This window comes from Schistocerca americana, chromosome 10, assembly GCF_021461395.2.
Source record: "Schistocerca americana isolate TAMUIC-IGC-003095 chromosome 10, iqSchAmer2.1, whole genome shotgun sequence".
NCBI classification, from domain to species: Eukaryota; Metazoa; Arthropoda; class Insecta; order Orthoptera; family Acrididae; genus Schistocerca; species Schistocerca americana.
In genome coordinates, this window is record NC_060128.1 from 48,903,772 (window position 1) to 48,928,549 (window position 24,778).

A 24,778-nucleotide genomic window follows, 5' to 3' on the forward strand; every position below is an offset into this window, starting at 1 on the left:
GCCCTAAGATTCTGTCACTGACCATTCCCGTCCGTACGTCGATACTGGAGTGATCCCGATGCCTCACCTTCGCGATCTCGTGAGCATTTCTCTTTGTCTACACGCAAGTGTTGTGGTAATTTATTATTTTGCCTCTTGTGAATCTTCCCTTGACTATAAATGAAATGCAGGCTGTGAACTGTGGATCTTAAACGAATCATGTCCAAGTATTGGTTTCCAGGCATATCATTATAGGAACTTTTCTTGTAGTTTTGACCAATACTAGCTCCTGTGACATGTTGTTTAAAAAACAGTTTGTGTATTGCCAGTTTCACTAAACAACTATTGCCGACTTCCTTGCAAAGACGCAGCCCAGTTAGCCGGTATTCTCATCTCTCCCTCTGCAGCTGATTGAGGTGGCACAGTGGTAACACACACACTGGACTGCATTCGGGAGGGCAGTAGTTCGAATCTGTGTCTGGCCGATCCTCCAGATTTCAGTTTTCCGCAGTTCCCCAAATACTTCGAGGCAGATGCTGGAGTAGCCTACCCAAGTTGAAACGGCCAATTTTGTTTCCTGTCTTTACGCATTCTCGTTGTCAGTGGGACATTAAACCCTAATCTTCCGTACTGCCTTCTCCTTCCACCGCAACAGCTTTGGGATCGATTTTTTAAAACCGTCTGCAACGTAGTGTAGGTTCTACATCTACATCTACATCTACATCCATACTCCGCAAGCCACCTGACGGTGTGTGGCGGAGGGTCGGTATGCCTCTGTGTGGGCTCTAATCTCTCTGATTTTATCCTCACGGTCTCTTCGCGAGATATACGTAGGAGGGAGCAATATACTGCTCGACTCCTCGGTGAAGGTATGTTCTCGAAACTTCAACAAAAGCCCCTACTGAACTACTGAGCGTCTCTCCTGCAGAGTCTTCCACAGGAGTTTATCTATCATTTCCATAACGCTTTCGCGATTACTAAATGATCCTGTAACGAAGCGCGCTGCTCTCTGTTGGATCTTCTGTATCTCTTCTATCAGTCCTATCTGGTACAGATCCCACACTGCTGAGCAGTATTCAAGCAGTGGGCGAACAAGCGTACTGTAACCTACTTCCTATGTTTTCAGATTGCGTTTCCTTAGGATTCCTCCAATGAATCTCAGTCTGTTATCTGATTTACCTACGATCAACTTTATATGATCATTCCATTTTAAATCACTCCTAATGCCTACTCTCAGATAATTTATGGAATTAACTGCTTCCAGTTGCTGACCTGCTATTTTGTAGCTAAATGATAAGGGATCTTTCTTTCTATGTATTCGCAGCACATTACACTTGTCTACATTGAGATTCAATTGCCATTCCCTGCACCAGGTTAGGGACCCAGATGTCGTCACAACCTACATCCATTCACTATGATGGGCCCCCATTTGTGAATTTCAAAATTGATGCATAGCGTAGTGATTAAGTTGCTCGGCTCCTGTGATAAAGATCCCGGGTTTGTGTCCTGTCGGCTGCTATCTACCTTTTTTTAAATATATTTATCGAAATAACTGTCATTGCGATTTTTATAAACTAATTGTTTTGAATATAAGGTTTTTTTTCTAATCCTTTGCCGTGTCATTTTAATTGTATTAATTTTTTATTTACCCTCTGTATTCCTTCCTTTTAACCTTTCTCATTTGGAATCTTTGTACGATTTCAGTTATTTTTATTTATCTCTCGTAATATTTAAAAACATAAATTCTTCTCACATCAGGAATAAAATAATTCAGATAAAGGTGTAAGGCAATGAGGATTTTATAAGTAAAACAAAATTTGAGCAAAGCGGGTAGAACAACTGCAATAATGTGACTGTTCTTGTTGTTGCTGTCTTCAGTCCTGAGACTGGTTTGGTGCAGCTCTCCATGCTACTCTATCCTGTGCAAGCTTCTTCATCTCCCAGTACTTACTGCAGCCCACATCCTTCTGAATCTGCTTAGTGTATTCATCTCTTGGTCTCCCACTACGATTTTTACCCTCCAATACTAAATTGGTGATCCCTTGATGCCTCAGACCATGTCCTACCAACCGGTCCCTTCTTCTTGTCAAGTTGTGCCACAAACTCCTCCCCAATTCTATTCAATACCTCCTCATTAGTTATGTGATCTACCCATCTAATCTTCAGCATTCTTCTGTAGCACCACATTTCGAAAGCTTCTATTCTCTTCTTGTCCAAACTATTTATCGTCCATGTTTCACTTCCATACATGGCTACACTCCATACAAATACTTTCAGAAACGACTTCCTGACACTTAAATCTATACTCGATGTTAGCAAATTTGTCTTCTTCAGAAACGCTTTCCTTGCCATTGCCAGTCTATATTTTATATCCTCTCTACTTCGACCATCATCAGTTATTTTGCGCCCCAAATAGCAAAACTCCTTTACTACTTTAAGTGTCTCATTTCCTAATCTAATTCCCTCAGCATCACCCGTCTTAATTCAACTACATTCCATTATCCTCGTTTTGCTTTTGTTGATGTTCATCTTATATCCTCCTTTCAAGACACTGTCCATTCCATTCAACTGCTCTTCCAAGTCCTTGGCTGTCTCTGACAGAATGTGACTAGAAATATAAAATAGTGAAATAAAAGAAATTGAAGTAAATTCACACAGCCAAAGACTCCAAATGAAGAAAGGAAGGCAAAATGGGAGCAAATAACAAGTTTTGCGATGATTAAAGTGATGCAGCAAAGGCTTACAAATGAAAAAGTAATTACATTCAACCCAATTAATTGAATAAAGATAGTGATTATTTTTTTGTCAGTTAGTCACAAATGAGAGCCAGCTAGGGTGAAAGAATGCAGGGTACGATGTCTGGGACCGGCGGCCTAAGCTGCACCAGTGTACAGGCGGTGTCAAAAAAGTGAGCGCTAACTCTGGGGAGCTCTGCTAGTAAGTTCTCGACACACTCGTACTGCAGTTCTTGCCGAGTGTGGTGAACAGCAGCCAGGTTTGTAGGTGTATGGATCAGGCGTGTATCTGACCCCACACTTCACCCCGAAGATGGTTGACAAGGTTCAGGTGAGATCAGTACAGCGATTTTCTTAGAACACAGATGCCATAGCCTTACTTTTGTGGACTGGAGCATTGTTGTGATAACAAAGAAAAAGTTAAATTTGAAATTGTTAGAATAGTATGAGAAGCACACTATGTAAGTACTTGTGACTTTCTTCCTCTGAACCTAAGGTAATAGTCAGAGTGTAAACTAGGAGAAACAACTAGAAATGACTGTAGAAAATCTGGATGTATATTTATTCTTTTTAGCAGTGGTAGTGGTGGCAGTCTTCGGACCGAAACTTTTGATGCAGCTCTCCATGCTAGTTTATGCTGTACAAGCCTCTTTATCTGCAAACAACTATCGCACTTCACACCCGTTTGAACTTGCTTACTGTAGTCGAGTCTTGGTCTGGCTCTCCAATTTTTTACCCCTTCCAATGCCAGATTAACCATTCCTTGATGTCTCAGCCCTCTGCAAAGCACTGTGAACTGTGTGACAAGAGAGTACCTTTCATCGTACTGTATTCTGAGGTTACTTCTCAATCTGTTCAGTGAAGGACTGTGGGAAGAATTGACTGTTCCTATAGTTCTTGTCTTATTGTATCTGCACAATCCCTGCAAGACTGAAGGATATTAACAGTTTCACCCAAAGAACAGGTCTCAAAGTTTTCTGAATAGTAGTCACAAGATGTGTGGCATCTTTTTTCAGGTGTCTGCCCCTTGAAATTTCCATTACACTCTCCCACTATTTGAATGAACTTGTGTATTCCCACCACCTTTCTCTGTAGGGACAAGACGTGTTCTGTCGGCCCTACCCGATAGGGATCCCACAATTCCCCGTATCTGACTGCCAAATTGTAGCCTGCCGTTAAGTGAACCTGTGGTGTCATTAAACTGAAAATGCTCACACATTGTAATGCTGTCATTTACTGTAGAGTTGAGGCATTACAACGATCAGTATGCGTACTGCTCGTCTCCTCTCTTAATGCTGCCACCATTCTGGAGATCTGAGAACTTTTCATTGAGGGGATAGTTTTCTCTGTGCGTAATTTTTTGGATAGAGTGCTACAGGTAAACACAGCATCTGCATGTAAACCGTGTCGCAGCATCTCAACATCTACATCTACATCCGTGCTCTGCAAGCCACCAGAAAGTACGTGACAGAGGGTACGTTCCACTGCACCAGTTATTGGGTTTTTTTCCCATACTGTTGACGTTTGGAGCAGAGGAAGTGTGATCGAATGCCTCTGTGTGCTGTAGTTAGTCTTGTCCTCACACTCACCGAGTGAGCAACACGTAGGGGGCTGTAGGATATTCCCAGAGACACCATCCAAAGCCAGTTCTCAAAACTTTGTTAGTAGACTTTCTCGGGATAGTTTACGTCTGTCTTTGATAGTCTGCAAGTTCAGTTTCTTCGGTTCACTGTAACACTCACTCGTGGGTCCAATGAACCTGCGACAATTCGTACAGTCCAGTATTCAACCGATAAACCTATGTCTACCACCTGCTCTATCCACAACTGAGCTCATGTGATATTACATTTGATATCCCTAGAAAGTTTTACACATAGGTATTTGTACGAGATGGCTATTATAGTCACAGGGCAATTCATTTTTCCGTTTTTTGAAGTGCACAATTCTACATGTCTGAACATTTGCCAATCTTTGCACCACTTTGAAATCTTGTCAACTCTGACTGAATATTTATGGAGCTTCTTTCAGACGGTACTTCATTATAGATCACTGGATCATCTGCAAAAAGCCTGGCATTACTATCAATCGTGTCTGTAAGATTTTTAATATACAACATGAAGAACAAGGGTCCCAACACACTTGTACTTTTGACAAGAAGTGTAAGTGTGACACTGAGCCAAATAATTTTTGGAAATGGAGAAATACTGCATCTACCTGACTCCCTCGATCCAAAGCTTTCAGTACGTCACGTGAGAAAAGTGCGAGTCGGATTTCACGCGATCGATGTTTTACGAATCCTTGCTATATGCGTGGAGGAGGTCATTCTGTTTGAGATACCTCATTATGTTTAAACTCATAATTAATTTGATTAAGAATTAGTTTGTATCATATTTTATTTCAATTCTACAACAAATCAGTGTCAAAGACATTGGACAGTAGTTTTGTGGATCACTTGTAGACGGATGTTGCATGTTCTTTCTTCCAACCACTAGGCAACACAACTGACACTAATACTGATTTCACTCATTGTTTTCCAGTTGCCAGAGCACGAAACAGTTTGGGCGTGTCGTGGGGGGTCGGAGACCTATAGCACACTGACGACATGGCACAGTATTATGTGGTTGTTTTTTTGCACAGGATTTCACACGTCCACTTTCTTACATACTCACCCTGTCTGCCAATTCAGAGGCCCCAGATTTTAGTAGTTGTTGCAAGTTCTATCCAATGTGCACCGTCCTCCCTCCCCCTCGCCCTCCCTTCCTTTCCCCTCTGATATTGTTCTCCTTCTCCACGTTGTTTATGAGGTTTCATTCTTCTTAAATCCTCTATTAAATTTTCTTTCTTACCAGATTTTTCACCCACTCTGGCCACTGTTTCCTTTTTTTTCACTCCTCCAGCACCTACCACCTTTGTCCCACCTACACTTGTAGACAGATATTTTATTGTCTTTATTGACCCCTAGCTTAAACCATACAGCAAGCTCATACTTGCAAAATATGAGATATTGATAGAAAAATTGGTGTTCGAATATTTGTTTCTTTGCACAAACATACACATTTAAATTCAATTGTTATAGAGCACTTCTCTGCAATCCACTGTCAGTGATATGTCAGTCTTATGTGTGGATACTTGTAGTTATACTCTATCCTCTCTGGAATTCTCACTTCTCAGTTGCCACTTGTAACATCTCCATTTTCCACACCTCATTGACTGCTTGCACCTATTTTCAATTTTCTCTTGTGCCCCAATTTTCTCTTGTGTCCTATTGTCTCTTATTTTATCTCAAGTGTGTACAGGTCATTTGGCCAGTTTCGTATTTTGTCCCATTTTGTTTCTCAATGCTCCAATTCTGAGGGCCCCCCATTCCGTGCCGAGGTCACCGAGTAACACGCAGTCATTCTCCGGCCTCAGCTGTGCGCTCGGACAGCGTCGGGCCATATTGAGTGTGGTCGATAGGAAAGTTGCTTTACCAGTCAGTGTGCATATTCTGAGAGGCAGCCAGAATGGGCAGCTAGTCCTTTCCCGACAACAGGCCCATATATTTGATTTTTTAACATTATAGTGCTGTAAGGTGCCGTCTTGTCAATTTTCCCATTTCCGTTTACTACTGGCAGTGGACGTTTCTGTAGAATCTAACAAGAAGTTGACAAGAGGACCCTCTGAATCCATTGGGCAAACCCCTCCCCCCCGCCCCCCCCCTACAAGTTTTCCAAATAAATGTCAGGAGCAAAGTTGCGGTGGCATAATTCCTGCCGTGTCTGAGCCTGTGCGGATGTTTGCCCTCTAAATCTGTAAATCTCACTACCTTTCCCTTTTCCTCTCTCACAGTGTCGAAGGTTTAATAAAATTTCCTCAGGCTTCTGCCCGCACCGAGCGATCGAAATTCGACACTCCTTCAGCCGAATACTCCTCGACCGTAGTCGAGTAGCTACTTCCACCTCGGACGTAGCGGACTGCACCGTCCTCGCACCGCCACACTGGCGGATACGGCAACTACTCTGGCACTGAGCCCGACTCGGGTCTCGCGACAGCCAGATCCTGTGCACTACCGTGTGGGACCCCGTCCTTTATGACCGCGTCTGCGAGCCTGTGTACTGTGCAGTAGTCGCGGCAAGAGCTCGAGGTGTATTCCTCTTCAGAGATAGCACAGTAAAAGAAACTGTAGAAATTAAAATTTCCGGAAACATTCGACATCCCCAGTAATGTGCAGCCGAGTACGGTGTGGGGTGCTGTCATCACAAAGTCGGAGAAGGTGCATCGACAGCGCGGTTCCTGTAGCTGTAGACTGGCAACGGGCCCAGTAATGTGACCCCCACGGCACCGATAATTACCACTCGGAAATAATCAGAGGATCTCAATCCCTTGCCAGATAAAGGCGCACTTTAGGCTGGAGCTGTACACACCCGCACTGCCACTGCTGCTGCAAGTTTTCTAGTGTCGCGTACCCAGATTTCATTAGATTGCAGTCGTAGCAGTCTTTTCGCCGACTCGGTCGTCTCCTATCTCTCGGAATCTGGCAAAGAATTTCCTAGGTCCAAATATTGCAAATATGTGAGCGAAGACTGTGAGAGTTTAAACTGCTGCTGACAAACTGAAAAGAGGTTGTTAAACCGTTAACCCGTTTCTTTCACCCGTGCAGTTCAGTACCCGAGTATCGGACTGTAAATGTGGAGGTCCGGTACGGGGTTTCGATTCTCGGTCGGCTCTGATGGTTGTCCCTCCTTTCACATCTGGCAACGGTCGGTGTGACAAGTTACACTACTGTACAGTTTTCACACTAAAGTGTTGTTCGCCCCACGAGTAGCTTAGCAGTTCACTCCAAAGTTTGGAGGGAAGGCGGGGGCATACCACCTGCAGTATCACTGAGCCTACCGGAGCACTGCAAGTGGAGGACCGCTTTACATTTGTTATTACGTAGGAGCTTCTTCTGTCTTTGTCACAAGTTCAGAGTTTATATACTTCTTCGTAAAGAAGCGAGATAGGTATCACAGTGAGCAAGAAAATTTCATCATAAATAAATATGGACTACCTGTGTGAAACGGACATTGTGGCATGTAGCAGTTTGATGTCTTACATGTAAAAATAAGTAACTCTTAATAGAAGGATTAAATATGTCTACTCTAGTACTTCAGTCCACATCTTCCTGGCAAATTAAAGATTTTGATGGAATTGTGTTATATTGATTGACAGTAAAATGTAAGAATTGCAAATAACTCTGTTTCTGTGAAATTCGTGAAAGAAGTCATTTTTCTGCATAAGGCCATTTTATACTTTAAATGAGCTCTTTATTTCCTGTAGAATTGGCTGGTGTAAACGAATTGATTTTAAGAGGCTGACCGAGCCGTATGCTAGTAATATGACCGTACCCACAGTCTGGTTATACTTTTTTTCGTTCTAGGTATTTCATATAGTTGAGTGTAAGTCATTACACCATTGTACAATAATGTGGGGCTCCATTGCATAATGTCGTTGCTTTTGTGCTGTGTGGATCACGAGATGCTGAAATTAGCTAATTGTCAGTGAAATAAAGTGTTTTATTTCAAATAAAAAATGGCCTCTTACGAGAAAATTACGTTTGTTGAGGAATGTAATGTGCTGCAGACCTGAGCGTAATAGACTGTGCAAATTAGTTGACTGGGGCTGTTTCCAAATAGAGTAACAGTATTTTTCTTTGGGCTTATTACATTTTTAAAAAATGTTATAAAATACTTCTTATTGGTAACTAACCTATAATAAATGTGATTTGAGACTTTCTCGGCGTATTCCATTCGTGAAATCTTCTCGGGTGATCAGCCGAGTAAAGGCGTCGTCTTCTCGCAACGTTTCGAAGGGTTTCGTACCCATCATCTTCAAGCGAAGTGTCGAGATGCTGTGTTGCGCGGTCCTATAAAGGCTCCTGGACCAGTGACTGATTCCGGGCGCCGACCAATCAGGTACCTGCGGAATCGGCCGCCACGCCAGTGGTGGAGGGTTCGCGGCGCGGACCGGGCGTCGAGTCCCTGCCGGTTCCTAATACGTCTGTGGCCGCTACCGTTTTCGTGCCGGAGCGTTCTCTTCTAATTTTAGTTATTGCGGGATTCCAAGCTGTACTAAGTTGGAAACCAGTGTCTCGATTGATCAGGTTGCTGTTCAACCGAATTTCTACAGCCTCTTTGAAAACTGAATCCCAAAATCCTTTAGCGTCACACAGCTTCTTCGTACCCTCAAAGAGGAAGGTGTGTCCTTCGTTAAGGCTGTGTTCCGCTACCGCCGATTTTTCTGTCTGACCAAGGCGTACATTTCTAATGTGTTCCGAGCGCCTCTGCGTGATGCAGCGCTGCGTTTGTCCGATGTATTTCGTACCACATTCACATTCAATACTGTATACGCCCGGAGTCTGCAGTCCTAGGTGGTCTTTGACTGAGCCAAGTATGTCCTTAATTTTACTTGGGGCATGAAAAATTGTCTTGATGTTGTGTTTCTCAACAGCATACACAGCAACATACAATTCACCATGGAGGTGGAAGAAAACGGAAGCTTGCCCTTCCTTGACATTCTAATCAAGAGGCACCCTGATGGCACCTTGGGTCACGCTGTGTATAGGAAGAAGACACATACGGATTTATACCTTCATGCACAGAGTTGCCACCACCCAGCACAACGCAACTCAGTGCTTAACACACTTGTGCACAGGGCCAAGTCTATCTGTGATGATGACAGCCTACCTGCAGAGTTACAACACCTAAGGAAGACCTTCCGCAGCAACGGTTATAATGAGATGCAAATCTCGCGCGCCCTACACAAGAGCAGGAAGGTAGACACACCAGAAGAAGAAGATGAGACCAGATGCCTGGCATTTCTACCATACGCGGGACCGCCAACAGCCAAGATTGCCCGCATTCTGGAGAAACACAACATCAAGACAATTTTTCATGCCCCAAGTAAAATTAAGGACATACTTGGCTCAGTCAAAGACCACCTAGGACTGCAGACTCCGGGCGTATACAGTATTGAATGTGAATGTGGTACGAAATACATCGGACAAACGCAGCGCTGCATCACGCAGAGGCGCTCGGAACATATTAGAAATGTACGCCTTGGTCAGACAGAAAAATCGGCGGTAGCGGAACATAGCCTTAACGAAGGACACACCTTCCTCTTTGAGGGTACGAAGAAGCTGTGTGACGCTAAAGGATTTTGGGATTCAGTTTTCAAAGAGGCTGTAGAAATTCGGTTGAACAGCAACCTGATCAATCGAGACACTGGTTTCCAACTTAGTACAGCTTGGAATCCCGCAATAACTAAAATTAGAAGAGAACGCTCCGGCACGAAGACGGTAGCGGCCACAGACGTATTAGGAACCGGCAGGGACTCGACGCCCGGTCCGCGCCGCGAACCCTCCACCACTGGCGTGGCGGCCGATTCCGCAGGTACCTGATTGGTCGGCGCCCGGAATCAGTCACTGGTCCAGGAGCCTTTATAGGACCGCGCAACACAGCATCTCGACACTTCGCTTGAAGATGATGGGTACGAAACCCTTCGAAACGTTGCGAGAAGACGACGCCTTTACTCGGCTGATCACCCGAGAAGATTTCACTAACCTATAATAATTGACAAAGACTGAAAGAGATTATGAAATTGTTTTTCTTTGTAAACGAGTAGCATCAGCCAGTGTATTTGTGTATTGTGATTGTCATATTTAAGTAATATGGAAACAGCGCATTGATTTTCTTATGCAGGAAGCCAGTTGTGATGCCTGACACAAAAACTGCACAATCGGCCTCTCTCGGAATATACTGGAAACCTATATTCCACAGTATTTGATGTGTTCCACAATATGTTTAGCTTAGTACACAGTGCTACTCTGCAAGATATGCCCTTCTTTTATTTTTTTATATCCTCGTGTGAATGTCATCAGCCTGTATTTGCAGAAAGGTTACCCGTGCTGTAAAACAAAATCAATCGTGTGAAGAATTAAAACCAGAAGGATTTTTGTTAACACGAGGAAGAAAATGTTTGTGGTTAGAATAAAATGTTTTGTTTATAATTTTAAAATATTGTTCCATTACATGAGTTCATGGTAGCTTTGAACATTTATTTTTACTTTGTGTGTATTCATCCTGTTGGACAAGATGCTATATGATACAAATATACTGATCTTGCCTTCTAAAGTCTCTTGTATAACAAGAATAAACAAATCTAAAACAAATTAAATTTCTTCTTACATACTGTAAGTACACCTCATTCTCCACTGCACTTTTTTCCATCAGAAACATAGTAATGATATAAAAACATTATGTTCTTACTGTAGACATTGGGCAGAGAGTGTGCTGAGAAACTATTGCTCATCGTTATTGATTTTTCAACAGTGGTTCAACAAAATGGAACAAAAAATTAGAAATGTAGACTATTTTTATGATTTGTGTTGAGTTCCTGGTGCCTGTCTTATAATATGACAAAGAAGAACATTTCCATTTCACTGAGTCTGTGAGAGAGATTTTTGAACAGAAGTTTCATCACATTAATGGTCTGTGTTCACAAACAACTCCAGTGTAGTAATCATGATATTGTACAATTTCTTGTTACTCTTATCTGAGTATTTTTATTCAACGTAAATTTTGTTCTTGCTACTTCACTTTCTACAGTTTAACAGTCTCTCACATGTCGAATGAATGGTTGTTTTGCTGACTCAACCAGTGATGGGGAAGAGCATTCCATACACAAAAAAACTGGACATTATTTATGTGTGTGTTTCTTTCTCATGTGCTGCAATGTATTTTAACTTTTGCCAAAAATTACATATATATGTAATCATAGTCTCTCTCTCTCTCTCTCACTCACACACACACACACACACACACACACACACAAAACCTCTGCCATTGTGTGGCATGTGTTATTATCTTTGTTTCTTGTTTCGAATAACTATATCAAGATCATTGGTATAGTGAAGAGAAGTGGATGGAGTGATATGCAATTGGCCAAAGAGATGTTAATATTTATTTGCCTCTTTGATTATTTTACAAAGTATTTGACATGCCAAAATGCACAGAAGAATACATAAGTCTCTTACAAATGGGAGTAATGAAGCATCAGAAGTAGAGGAAAGTGGGAAGCTTGTTACCATTACAGCAGTGGTGCTGACTGCAAAAGTTGGTTCGTATGGCAGAACACTCGGACCGTTCTTTATAGTGTATCCAAAAACAGAACACGAGGCGGCAGGTTTTTCAGGTAAAAAATGCGCTTATTTTTCCACATAGTCACCTTTTACCTCAATACACTTCAACCGACACACGTCCTGCGAATAGATTCTACCCTCAAATTGTGACTGTTAACAGTCTGAACATTATATCAGACTACAGCTACAATAATTTTCTCACCCAGCCACAATTTTCTAAAAATGAGTCAACAGATGGGACTCTTTATGTGAGCCGTATCTGGTCAATACGGTGGATGTTCCTAAAATTTGTTCTTTTTATCTCTTGGGTCAAAGCCCCTTCTGTGGGTTTTGGAAAGGTAACTACAGATACTGTTGCAGTCATATAGGAAATATTACTTTATTTTTCCCAAACCATTTCAGTCCCACAAAAACTAGTTCAAGAAAGCTAAGTAATATTTCGTGAAGGACTGGCGACTGCTGTCTGCAGCCGCAATACTCTTTAGTATCCTTCACACTGATCTAAACTGTGTTGTCAGAGTCCTTTCAGTGTAACTGTCCACACAACATCCTGTCGCTGCGTGCCAGCAGTGGCTTCCACACACAACTACTGGATTACCAGTTCTTCTAAGTTCCACAGATGTCCACTGGGCCCTATCAGTCCATTTAATCTTCACTCTTACCAGCATTCCTCATCCTAGGTTTTCCTTCCACAATCTTTTTTCTCAATTTTCCATTTACAATCTACATTTTCACTCTGTTTCTGGTTACATACAATGCATATATATATATATATATATATATATATATATATATATATATATATATATATATAATGGAAGGAAACATTCCACGTGGGAATTCCCTCTTTCCTGATGAGGCAACAGTTTGTTGCGAAAGCTTGAATTTTGTGTGTGTGTTTCTGTTTGTTTGTGTGTCTATCGACCTGCCAGCACTTTTGTTCGGTAAGTCACCTCATATATATATATATATATATATATATATATATATATATATATATATATATATAAAACAAAGATGAGGTGACTTACCGAACAAAAGCGGTGGCAGGTCGATAGACACACAAACAAACACAAAATTCAAGCTTTCGCAACAAACTGTTGCCTCATCAGGAAAGAGGGAAGGAGAGGGGAAGACGAAAGGAAGTGGGTTTTAAGGGAGAGGGTAAGGAGTCATTCCAATCCCGGGAGCGGAAAGACTTACCTTAGGGGGAAAAAAGGACAGGTATACACTCGCACACACGCACATATCCATCCACACATACAGACACAAGCAGACATATTTCACTGAGCCTTCAGCCTAATTCCTCGAGGCAAATTTCAGATACGGTGTTTAGTACAACCAAGTGAGTCCCCTAAGCATTTTTTTTTTCTCAACCTGTGCATCATACTGGACCACACTGGGAATATCCCAAATTCCTTTTCTTCTTTAAGAAAATGTTAATGTGGTTATTCACACAAGATGTACACAGAAATAGAACTAGTCGTACATTTATAGATCTGGCTCTGTAGAATTGTCCCGTCTTCAGCTGGTCGCTAGACCCCCTATATAAACTGACAGTTATTCTAATAAAACAGTGTGTATTTTTCATAAACAACTTGCTGTTAATTTCACCAGTTGCAGTTACATTGTCTCTGTGGGAATGTTTGAATAGCTGCAGCTGCCACCTGGCAACCTAAAATATATATCTGTTACGGCACTGACACCTCCAGTAACTTGGTTTGTCTTTGGAGGGGCTTTTGGTAAAGGTTTACATCTACAAAAATTTGTACACACATTTATTCAGCTCATAGTTTTGCATCCCAACACATCAACAACAGTTGATAATGTTGAAATGGTCCAAACTGTGAAGAAAATTGTTTTGGAAAATCGTCAAATTACCGTAAGAGAAGACGCTGAGGATGTTGACATATCGGTCAGATCATGTTTTGGGCATGAGACGTGTGTCAACGAAGTTTGTTCCAAAACTTCCCAATTTTGATCAGAAGAACTGCTATGACATCAAAACCAAAGCCCGATCGTCCTAGTGGATGTGTCCCAGGAGAACCAAGACCGAGAAAAGTACACAAAAGTTGATCAAATGTTAAAGTTTTGCTCACTCTTTTTTTCAATTACAGTGGCCCAGTGCGTAATGAATTTTTGCCTCAAAGTCATACGGTCAGTAAGGAGTATTACCTTGACATTATGCACCGTCTGCGAGAAGAAATATGCAAAAAAGTCTGGAATTGTGGAAAAACAATTCATGGCTTTTGCATGATGACAATGCACCTGTTCATTCATCGTTGTTTGTGAGAGATGTTTTGGCCAAAAACAACACGCCAATCGTGCCTCGGCCACCATGTTCACTGGATTTGGCCCCCTGCAACTTTTTCCTGCTTGCAAAAGTAAAGAGATCTATGAAAAGACGAAGATTTTCAATGACAGGAAATGAAAACTGCATTGCCGGAAGTACTCGAGGCTGTACCAAAAAGAGCTTATGAGAAGTGCTTCGACAACTGGAAGAAGCGTTGGCAGAAGTGTATTGTATCTAATGGGGATTACTTTGAAGGGACAACATGAATATTGATGAATAAATAAATATTTTTTCATAAAAATGTAAAATCGCCTTACTTTTTTTTACACACCTCACACTAATAAACCAAAGCCTAGCACCTGCTTCACCCATGACAGCCTATGTGACCATTCTATTTCATATCTCTACAAAGTGTTTTACCCAGGTACTTGTATGAGTTGGTCAATTCCCACTGTGATTCATTGATATTATAGTGACAGGATACTACATTTTTGTTTTTTTTTTTTAAGTGCACAGTTTTACATTTTTTATCATTTAGAACAAGTTGCCAATCACTACACCACTTTGAAATCTTATCCATGCCTCACAATATTTGTACAGCTTCGTTCGTACTGTACTTCATCGTACATAACTGCATCCTCTGGGTAAAGTTTGAGGTTATATATTAATGCTCTTCCAAACAATATTAATAGTAAAGTGAACAGCAAGGGTATCTACGTCTGACATGCTGTGTCCTCCCTACCAAAATATTCTCAGTCCAGTCACATCTTTATGTGCGAGTTTTCGTCTTTGCATAACTACTGCAAACTACATCAGTTTCACCCTATGTACTGTATTCAGGCCCACATGTCACTGTAGTGTTATGAAGCACACACTTGCGTCCAATACCAAATTAACTTATCTGTGATGGATCAGTTTGCACTATCAAACCACTCTTCCTGTCAGTCAAAGTGTGCAATAAAGCTCATTTCTCTACAGTTTTATTCAGTAGACTTTCATTGATCTATTCATTTACCCTTCAAGCAGTCTTGTATTGCACCACATTTCAAAAGCTTCCATTCTCTCTTTCTATGCGTGCTGTTTATCATCCGCATATCACTTCCACTGCATCACAAACAAATACTTCCAGGAAACACTCAAATTTATTTTCATTATTAATTTAGTTGTCTTTTTGGGGAAATGGTTTCTTCTTATTGCCAGTCTAAGTCGAATGTCACCTTCACTTATGCCATCGACAGTTATTTTGCTGCTCAAATGACAAAACTTTGCCTCTACTTTGAGCATCTTACTTCCTAATCTGAACCCCCCTACTTATAACATGAACTGAGCAATAAAAGCCCTGTTCACTGTAACATATAATAAAAATGTATTTTTCCTTGTTGTGAGCACACTAGTGCCATATCTCGAGCATTTTAAGTACCCAGAGAGTGTGTCCTCAGTGAGGAGTAACTAGCATCAGTCTTTCACTGCACCTCTCTCATAAGTCCTTGTCATTAAAATACATCTATGAATTATCACCAAAAAAATTATCGAGTGCTAGTTAAGTTCAGTTGTCTTGCAATCGACAAAGAAAAATTATATTTGACCACCGAGGAAAAATACTACAGAGTCAAAAGACAAAATATTTTATTTTGTAATAATTTGTAAACCAAAACATTATTTCAAATTTAAAAATAATATTTTTTTCCTTGAAAAAGATAATTAAAAGTAGAGGAAAGATAAGATTTCTCTCTCCTCTCTAGAACATTTCTTACTTTACTAGCAATATTATGAAAAGGAAAGTCTGCTGATTAGCATATAGTGGAGATGTTGATTCGCAGACAGGCACAACAAAATGATTGCTAGACAAGTAAGCTTACAGCCAAAAAGGCCTTCATCTAAATTAGGCAACATGCATGTGCACACACACACACACACACACACACACACACACACACATTTTCTCTGCCTGCCAAGGCCAGACTACGAGCGACATTGTATGATGGGAGACGCAATTTGGGCATGGGGATAAGGAGGAGTCTGTGGGGAAGGGGGGGGGGGACACCAGTGTAGGGGTGGGGGACAGAAGTGCTGATTGTGGGAGTATACAGGGACGGGATGGAGATGGGGTAGGGCAGCTAGGTGGCCAGACTGGAGTAGTTGGTGAGAGGATGGATGGGTCAGGTCTTGCATCTAGGTCTGTTACAGGTATACGAGCCACAAGGGAAGGGGTCATGTAGGTAGGGATGAGAATATTGTTCAGATTCCGTAGGTGGTGAAAAATCGCTGTGGAAGGAGCGAGAAGTAAAGTGGGTAGGACCTTCCTCATTTCAGGGCATGACGGGAGGTAGCTGAAAGCCTGGTGGAGAATGTGGTTCAGTTGCTCCAGTTCTTGGTGGTACTGAGTCACAAGGGGACTGTTCCTTTGTGGCTGGATGGTGCGTCTTTGGGAGACGGTGTGTGACTGCAGAGACCGGCACGGGAGAACTGTTTATATTTCGAGAGGGACCGTTCACCGGTACAGATGTGACGGCCACGGGTGGTCGGGCTGTACGGAAGAGACGTCTCGGTATAGAAAGGGTGACAACTGTCAGAGGGGAAGTATTGATGGTGCTCAGTAGCTTTGACACACACAGAGGTACTGCTGTAGCTATCTTCGAGGTGTAGATCAGCATTGAGGAAGATGGCTTGTTGGGTTGAGGAGGACCAGGTGAAGAAAATTGGAGAGAAGGTTTGAAATTATGGAGGAATGTGAATAAGGTGTCCTCACCCTCTATCCGAGTCGCAAAGATCAACCTGTGTCAGGTGAGGGGTCTGAGATTTGGGTGGTTAGAAAGGATTCCAGAAGATGCCGTACGAATATGTTGGCACGGGATGGTACCATGCTGGCCCATTACCATATTCTGGATTTGTTTATAGGTGATGCCTTCAAACGACAGTAACTGCGGTCGAGGATACAGTCAGTCGTGGCGACCGGGAAGGAGGTTCTGGTTCGGAATCGGCCTCGTCCTTCCCTGCTCGACCCCTGCTCCCGTGGCCCGTACCCCTGTAATAGACCTAAATGCAAGACCTGTCCCATACATCCTCCCACCATCAGTACCACCACCTACCTCATCAAAGGCAGGGCTACCTGTGAAAGCAGTCACACGATCTATAAGCTAAGCTGCAACCACTGTGCCACGTTCTATACGGGCACGACAACCGAGTTGTCTGTTCGCACATACGTCCAACTGTGGCCGAGAGACAGCCGGATCGTGTAATTGCCGAACGTGCCGCTCGACTCTGCGTGCTTCACTTCTGTGACTGCTTCACAGCCTGTGCCGTCTGCATCCTTCCTACCGTCACCAGCTTTTCCGAATTGCACAAGTGGGAACTATTTCTGCAATATATCCTACATTTCCGTAACCCTCCTGGCCTCGACCTTCAATAGCAATTGTCCTTCACGCACCTTTCCTGTTCTCACTCCGGCACTACACAGCCTTCTGTTCCACCGACGCACCCACACTCTTTATACTTTTCACCTTTTCCACTCCCTTCCGTATAACCTTCCGACTTGACCTAGCTGCCCTACCCTCTCCCCGCCTCGTCCCCGTATGCTCCCATGTGGAGCACTTCGTCGTGCCCCACCCGTACCGTACTCTCTCTTCCCCTCTCCGCCCCGGCATCCTCCTTACCCCCACCACGGTGCACTGTCGCTCGCAGTCTGGTCTCAGTAGCTACAGCCGTCGGTCGTGTGTGCACGAGTTGCGCTTGTGTGAATGAATGTGTGTTGTCCAATTTAGAAGCAGGTCTTTTGACCGAAAGCTCACATTTAGTTTTCTTTTCCTTGTACCTGTCTGTGACTCATCTCCTCTGTATGGGGAGTAGCAATCTATCATTTTCCTAATATTGTCATTATTCCACTGTTTGAATTTGTTTCTTTTGTAAAATAATTTTCAGATTAACAGTGCAAAGCGTATCTTCTGACAGTTTTATGAGTGGAATAAACTAAAAACTTTGGTTTTGAAGCCGCTATTTCATAATACTAACTTTTTAGCATTTTAAAATTACAGAATTTTAAAGTTGGCTTTCTTTCCTGCGGATTCGAGGCAGCGTGTCAAGTATTGGTAAAGTGGTTGGTGAACTATTAAACTTGCTGAAATGTGTTCACATTTATGCCTGCAAAAGATTGAGGAGGAGCACTAATTGTCCAGTAACAGCATTTACCATTTGATATCCCATACTCATGTCAAATATCACCGAGAACACTCATTATGTAAAATACAGGAAAGGTAATTACTTAACCTGTAGAGGAATGGTGCATAGTGCACAGAAACACTAATAGGAAACAGTTAACCCTAGGTTTTGAGTTCTTCATCTGTTGCTAGTTAGAGTACACACAGTCACCTCATCAATCCTTTTCCTTCATCCCTCTTCCTTCCCTTTCGACCCTTCTGCCAGAAGAGTCACCGGCTCTGAAACCTAGTTTTTTTATGCATTTTCACATTACATGTTTTCTCCTGCCACTGCTTGGTGAGTAGATTATTTTCTCTATCCAATTATATCATCTAATTTTAAACCTTTTTCTGCTACACCACATTTCAAAAGTCATCTCGTCTGAACACCTTATCATCTGTGTTTCACTTATGTACAAGTCTACTTCTCTGTTTCTCTTCAGTAATAAATAAATAAACACAACGTATATCATTTTCACAGGAAGTTTTTTTTTGGAGGGGGAGGGGGGGGGGGGGGGGGGAGTGTTGAAAAGAGATCAATACACCAGCAACATCAATGTAATATTTACATCTACATGCATGCATGAATAATCTGATGTGGCGGAGGGTACTTTGTACCACTAGTAGTCATTTCCTTTCCTTTTCCACTCACAAATGAATTGAAGGAAAAATGAATGTCGGTATGCCTCCATACAATCCCTGATTTCCCTTATCTTGTCTTCACGGTCCTTACACAAAATGTGTGCCTGAGCCAGCAGAATCATTCTGCTGTCAGCTGCAAATGCCAATTCTCTAATATTTTTTCGATAGTGTTTCATAAAAAGAATATTGCCTTCCATCCTACAATTCCCCTTTGAATTCACAAAAAATTTCCGTAATATTAACATGCAATTTGAACCTGCCTGTAACAAGTCTAACAACATGCTTGAGAATTTATTCGATGTCTTCCTTTAATCTGTCCTGCTGGGGATCCCAAATACTCGGGCAGTACTCACGAATGAGTCACACTACCAGTAGCGTTCTATACACAGTGTCCTTCGTAGACGAGCTGTACTTTCCCGGAATTCTCCCAATAAATTGAAGTCCACCATTCGTCTTCCCTAGTACTGTCCTTACACATGTATCATTTCACGTCGCTTTCAATCTGGTCTTGGGGAGCACAAAGAGCTCAGTCCTACTGAAGAGGAAAAGATGAATAAAGTAAATACGGCACACCAGAGAATAGTAAATTAAATGGTTTATGAAATATCCCATTCCAGAAATAAGATGAGGAAAGAAAGGTAGTGTTTTATTTCTGGTCATTAGGAACGGAGCACAAGCACACATTGTAGAAGAACGTAACTGAAATTGATTGTAATTGTGTGAGAGGTACCCACCTGAAACTTTCAAAATTGTTTGTGAAATTACAGAAAATGCAAATCCAAGTTGTCCGATAGGTATCGGAAACTAGGTCCTCCCGAATACGAGTCCAGTTCACAACTGTTAGAGCATCTAGCTTAGCAGAGGTAAAGGGCAGGGCTAGGAGAGCAGTCGGGAAGTTAAAGTCGGAGGTGGGTGTGCCGAGTCGGTACTGCAGTGGTTATGAAATTGTCACCCTGGACAGTGTGAGTCTTAAGTTTCCTCCTCTCTTAGTCCTGAACACTGTATCATTTATATTCTGTACTATTCCCTTCTTCCATTTTTGTTCGAGAGAAATTATGTTACTTTTCTTTCTCTCTCTCTCTCTCTCTCTCTCTCTCTCTCTCTCTCTCTCCAGTTTATTAGCATTAATATTGAAAATGTTGTTACAGTTAGTTGACTAGATGCTGTGAGATTTTTCTAATAATATCAGTTATTTGGACATACATAGAAGACCATTCCCAATTCTATCACAGAGCTATAAGTGATTACAGATTCACTTATTGCGAATTGGTGCTTTTTTATGAGGGTCTTAAGTGCTGGGCCCAAAAGGAGGAGACAGTGGCACTTCTGCATCAAATCAACTCGAGAAGCATTAGTCGATCCGGGAAATAAGATAGAATTGTCCCACACCTTAAAAATATCCCAGTATTTGTCGTAAGTTATATCGGACGAGGAAATGTAGTGGATCATTTAAATCTCGACAACCGGAAGAAAATTCGGAGCCCGGTCCTCACAGTTGTAGTGCAGAGTCTCGGCCACTGCACCACCTGTCGCCGTTCCCGCACAGCCGAGTGCGCGTCTCCGGATCGGTCTGCCGTGTCACCTGGCACAGTGGAAGCTCACGTCCTGACCCTGCTCACCGTGTTCTTACTTGCCCACAATTAATACGCATTCAACCTCTCTAACACTTCCCCGTCCCCTCCCCGAACTGCAAGGAACCACTCACACTCTAGTTTTGAAGTAGAGTGCACACTGTCTTTTTAAACGTGGAAGGCTCCTAGTACACACTCTCTCCACATATCTCTGTACTTTGCACATCACAAATTTTACTATATATTTAGGTCCCTCAGTTGGCACTAGAATTCCTTTCTGTCACTTCTCTCACCTTTCACCTCGCACACCAATTTATTGACGCGAAAAATGCCAAAACTACGGTCGGGCGTCTGTGTTAAACTGTGGACCCCCGTATAACTGTTTGGGTCATGTCTAGGTAGGTGTACGATCTGTGTTATAAACTTTGGAGATCTCGAAACTGAGGCTGCTGTCGAACGGGCACGACGTCTCATCCGTCTTCTCGGGCAGCCGGAAAACAGGTCTCGTACCTCAACATTATTGCATTTTCGTTTCTCGGAGACTACTAACTTTGGTTTCGGAATGAGACCAACTTGTAGAAACGTGAGTTATTTGCTTAATGTCTTCCATTTATTGGAGGACTTCGATTGACCTCAGAATCCGGGTGGTCCTTATCACAGGTAGTCATACCTCTATATATAAGGAAAGTTCAAAAAGAAACGAGCTGGAGGCATAATTAAAGAATCCGGTACCTGTATGTTAGAAGTACTGACCCCGGCTGTCAAGACACTCGTTCCACTGTGACACGAGATGGTGAATGGCTGTCTTGTAAAACTCCCAGGGCTGCAATGTTAACCGGAATCTCAGGGAGAGAGGTCTGGACTGTGTGGAGGGTGGCAGAGAACCTCCCATTTGAATTTCTGTAGGAGTGCCGTGACCGTGTCGGCTGTACGAGGCTTTGCACTGTGAAGGGTGGTCGAGGTTTGCGAGTAATGCTGGGCATTCACTGTTGTCCCTTGCTGAGGGAAGTGAATCAGAAGGGGGCCATCTCGGTCAAAGAAGAATGTCAGCACAGGGGCACCTCGGACGACGACGACGACGACGTCTAGCTGTACGTGCGGAACTGGGTAACATCGCAGCCCCGGGAATTTTATGAGACAGCCATTCACCGCCTTGTGTCACAGTGGGACAAGCGTCTCAACAGCCAGGGTCAATACTTCTAACATACAGGTACTGATTTCTGTAATTATGCGTCCGGCTCGTTACTTTTTGAATGTCCCTTACACAAATGTGTAGATCAGTGATAACTCCGTGCGCTTGGACTCTGAGAAAAAATAAATGTACTGTATTATGTGCAAATAGGTGGGGAAGACTCTCAATTGTTCAGCTACACAACTGAAATTGAAACGCCAGAAGTGACGATGACAACTGTACAATATCTAGGAGTATTAATGTGGAGTGACCACATAAACCTGTGTGTAGAAATGGCAGATACTAAAGTGAGATTCGCTGGTAGAACACTGGCGAAAAATAGTTCGCCTACAAAAAAAAAGCAGCTTACAAAAACCTTATTCGACTGATTGGGTACTGCTGGGACTCTTCCCAGATAGAATTAAGAGAACATATAGAAAACAATCAAACAGGACCAATGTGTTTCATCACGGGATTTGTAAGATGTCACTGTGGTGTTCACTGCTATTTAAGTATGTATCCCAAAAGAATCAACTCACATACATGTGAAGTAATGATCAGAACAGTCCAACCAGAGAATTCACCCCACTTACCAGCTGTCGACCACGAATAGTGGGTGAGGGCAATATATTATCTATAACGTACCTTAAAGTTAATAGTAAAAATTAGTCTTAAAGCCCGTATTTAACACGACAGCGCCCCGGAGCTTGTCCTTTCGGAAACTTGATAACCCGTCGAGTCATTCTTTTCGAACTGTAGCTGTCTCCCACGTACCTCCTCACCCTCTTACGCGTCTGCTCAGTTGTAGATGCGACAGATACTTCCCCACTCCCACTGGAACGCATGCCGTCTCGCGCAGATACGGAGATCTTTACGGGTAGGATTGTAGGACGTGGGTGATGTCAAAACTGGGGACGGGTAACACACTGTACGTTAAAAGGTAGTTGTACGGGAGGCACCACGTAAGGCTCGAGAACCGTCTGTCGGCAAAGAGACTTTCTGAGTTCCCCGAAAGTCATATTAATGCAAGCAGAATTTTGCATACTTAAATAAAAGAATCGGATGTCTGACACCTGATTATTTTTCACAGTCCAGGAACAAACACACCAGGTACAGACTGTACAAAATTAACACTACAGGCTTATTACGAATAGCTTTAAGAGACACTAGTAGTTTCCAGTGTCATTTCGTAGACAGGAGAGAGCTAAAAATACATAATAATACAAATTTAAATTTTGATACGTTACTGATGTGACTTACTCCAGACTGTTTTAAGAAATACCAGGAGCAAAACACAATAGAGTGCAGCAGGTAAAATGAGTGAAAAACTGAAATTTAAATTAAGCTTTGTACATTAATGTAGTTAAATATTCTGAATGGTCCCCTAATAAAGAACTGGGGCTCAAAATGTGTAGGCATGTTGAACCCAGTATTTTAAAAAAGGCCTATATAATGTTAAGTTATTCCTGCTGTGTATCTGTTTCCTGGCATTGTAAAATCTCAAACTGAAAACAGTTTCGTTTGAAAGGTTCAATATAATTTTTGTCAAAAAGTAATTGGCTGCCACTCTTTACAACCTTACATCCAGTGTGGATTTACATTAATGAAGGTATGTTTTGTTTTTGTTGCAGGAAACTGATTCAGACAACTAGTACTGAGAGGGAACTTTTTTTTTTCCAAACTCAATGGCATTTATATCTTATTCTTTTCCTTAATTCGTAATTTGTATGTGAACAAACTGAGTGTGATAGAGTATTTATATCTTAATCTTTTCCTTAATTCATAATTTGTATGTGAACAAATTGAGTGTGAGAGAGCAATTATATCTTATTCTTTTCCTTAATTCATAATTGGTATGTGAACAAATTGAGTGTGAGAGAGGAAATCTATGCAGAAGCTTTCTTCCAGTTGAGGAAATATATGCAGAAGCTTTCTTCCAGTTGTGTATTTTCACAGGTGCAGGCAGCTGCCTGCTCCTTTTCTTCCCTTTGAATGTAATTGTTTGACACACAATCGGCTGATACAGCTGCTACAAACTTCCTAGACCATAGTGGTTCTTTTATATTACTTTCTTTTTCAACCAGTATTGTAATGGTATAATAAACTACTTTTACTGCAAACTGTGTTTATTTGCTGCTTTTCCCTTCTCCTATCCCAAAGATCCATGAGGTAAGGTGTAAACAATGTTTTTCTTGTAGATACATGTGGGGGAAGGGGGGGGGGGCGTGCATGCAGTGCCGGATGCGTACCCTTGTCTGCAGTTGCATGGGGCGTGGTCGTTTTGGAAAGGAGAGGGAGGAGTTGCTTACTGTAAAAATGTTGACTATTCAAAGATGTAAGTAAATGTATTGTGTACTTGGTATCGCTCAAAGAGGACACTTTCCATAACCTTAACAACATTCTTGTTCCTTCAGTTATTTATATTATAGTAAAGATTTTATTCTGGCATATCTTTCATCTTTTCTTTTTATTAAAATTTCCTAAATTGTTTGTTTCACTGTGGTATTCATCTAATTTTGAAATATTTTGCTTCCATGCACTTAGATGCTACTTTTACATGTTCGATACATTTTTGTATAGTGTTCCTCAGCTTTTGCCTAATATTATATGGATTGACAGGGAATTATTGTGATATTTCCAAACCTATATGTGCAGTATACATGACCACAACAGCATTTCCTTATTAAACTGCAGTGTTGTTGTAGTTTTGTCAGTAAAGACATTTTCAAACAACAACAATGCATCATGCGCTCTATGTAGCTGATGACAAGGCAATTTGCTGGTTTGAGTTTTGCAACATCAAAGTTTAATAATGAAATGCTTCTGTGCTTGTGTATACCACACATATAAGTTTGTAAATATTTCAGTAATTCACTATCAGTCGATATGTCCTTAGTCTCCAAAAAAAACTAATTGTCAAGAATAAGACGGATGTTGACAACACCAGGAAAACAGAATGAAACATGAAATGAGAAACTCTGGAACCCAGATCTGTAGGTAACTAGTACAGACAGAGATCAAATGGTGCCCAGCAAGT

At 41.9% G+C, this 24,778-nt stretch overlaps 1 protein-coding gene across 2 annotated transcripts in view; it reads left to right on the forward strand.

Annotated features, from left to right (window-relative positions):
• Positions 1 to 23,861, forward strand: part of LOC124552239 (PHD finger protein 14) — a 183,044-nt gene extending 159,183 nt beyond the window's left edge. The window contains exon 17 of one of the 2 annotated variants that reach the window (XM_047126521.1): positions 23,373 to 23,861. In XM_047126521.1, coding sequence (XP_046982477.1) covers positions 23,373 to 23,393 — 21 coding nt within the window. In that variant the 3' untranslated portion in view covers positions 23,394 to 23,861. Of the gene's footprint in view, positions 1 to 10,432; positions 10,848 to 23,372 lie in introns of those variants that run through there. The other variant, XM_047126522.1, reaches the window with a different exon arrangement.
• Positions 23,862 to 24,778: the final 917 nt, after the last annotated feature.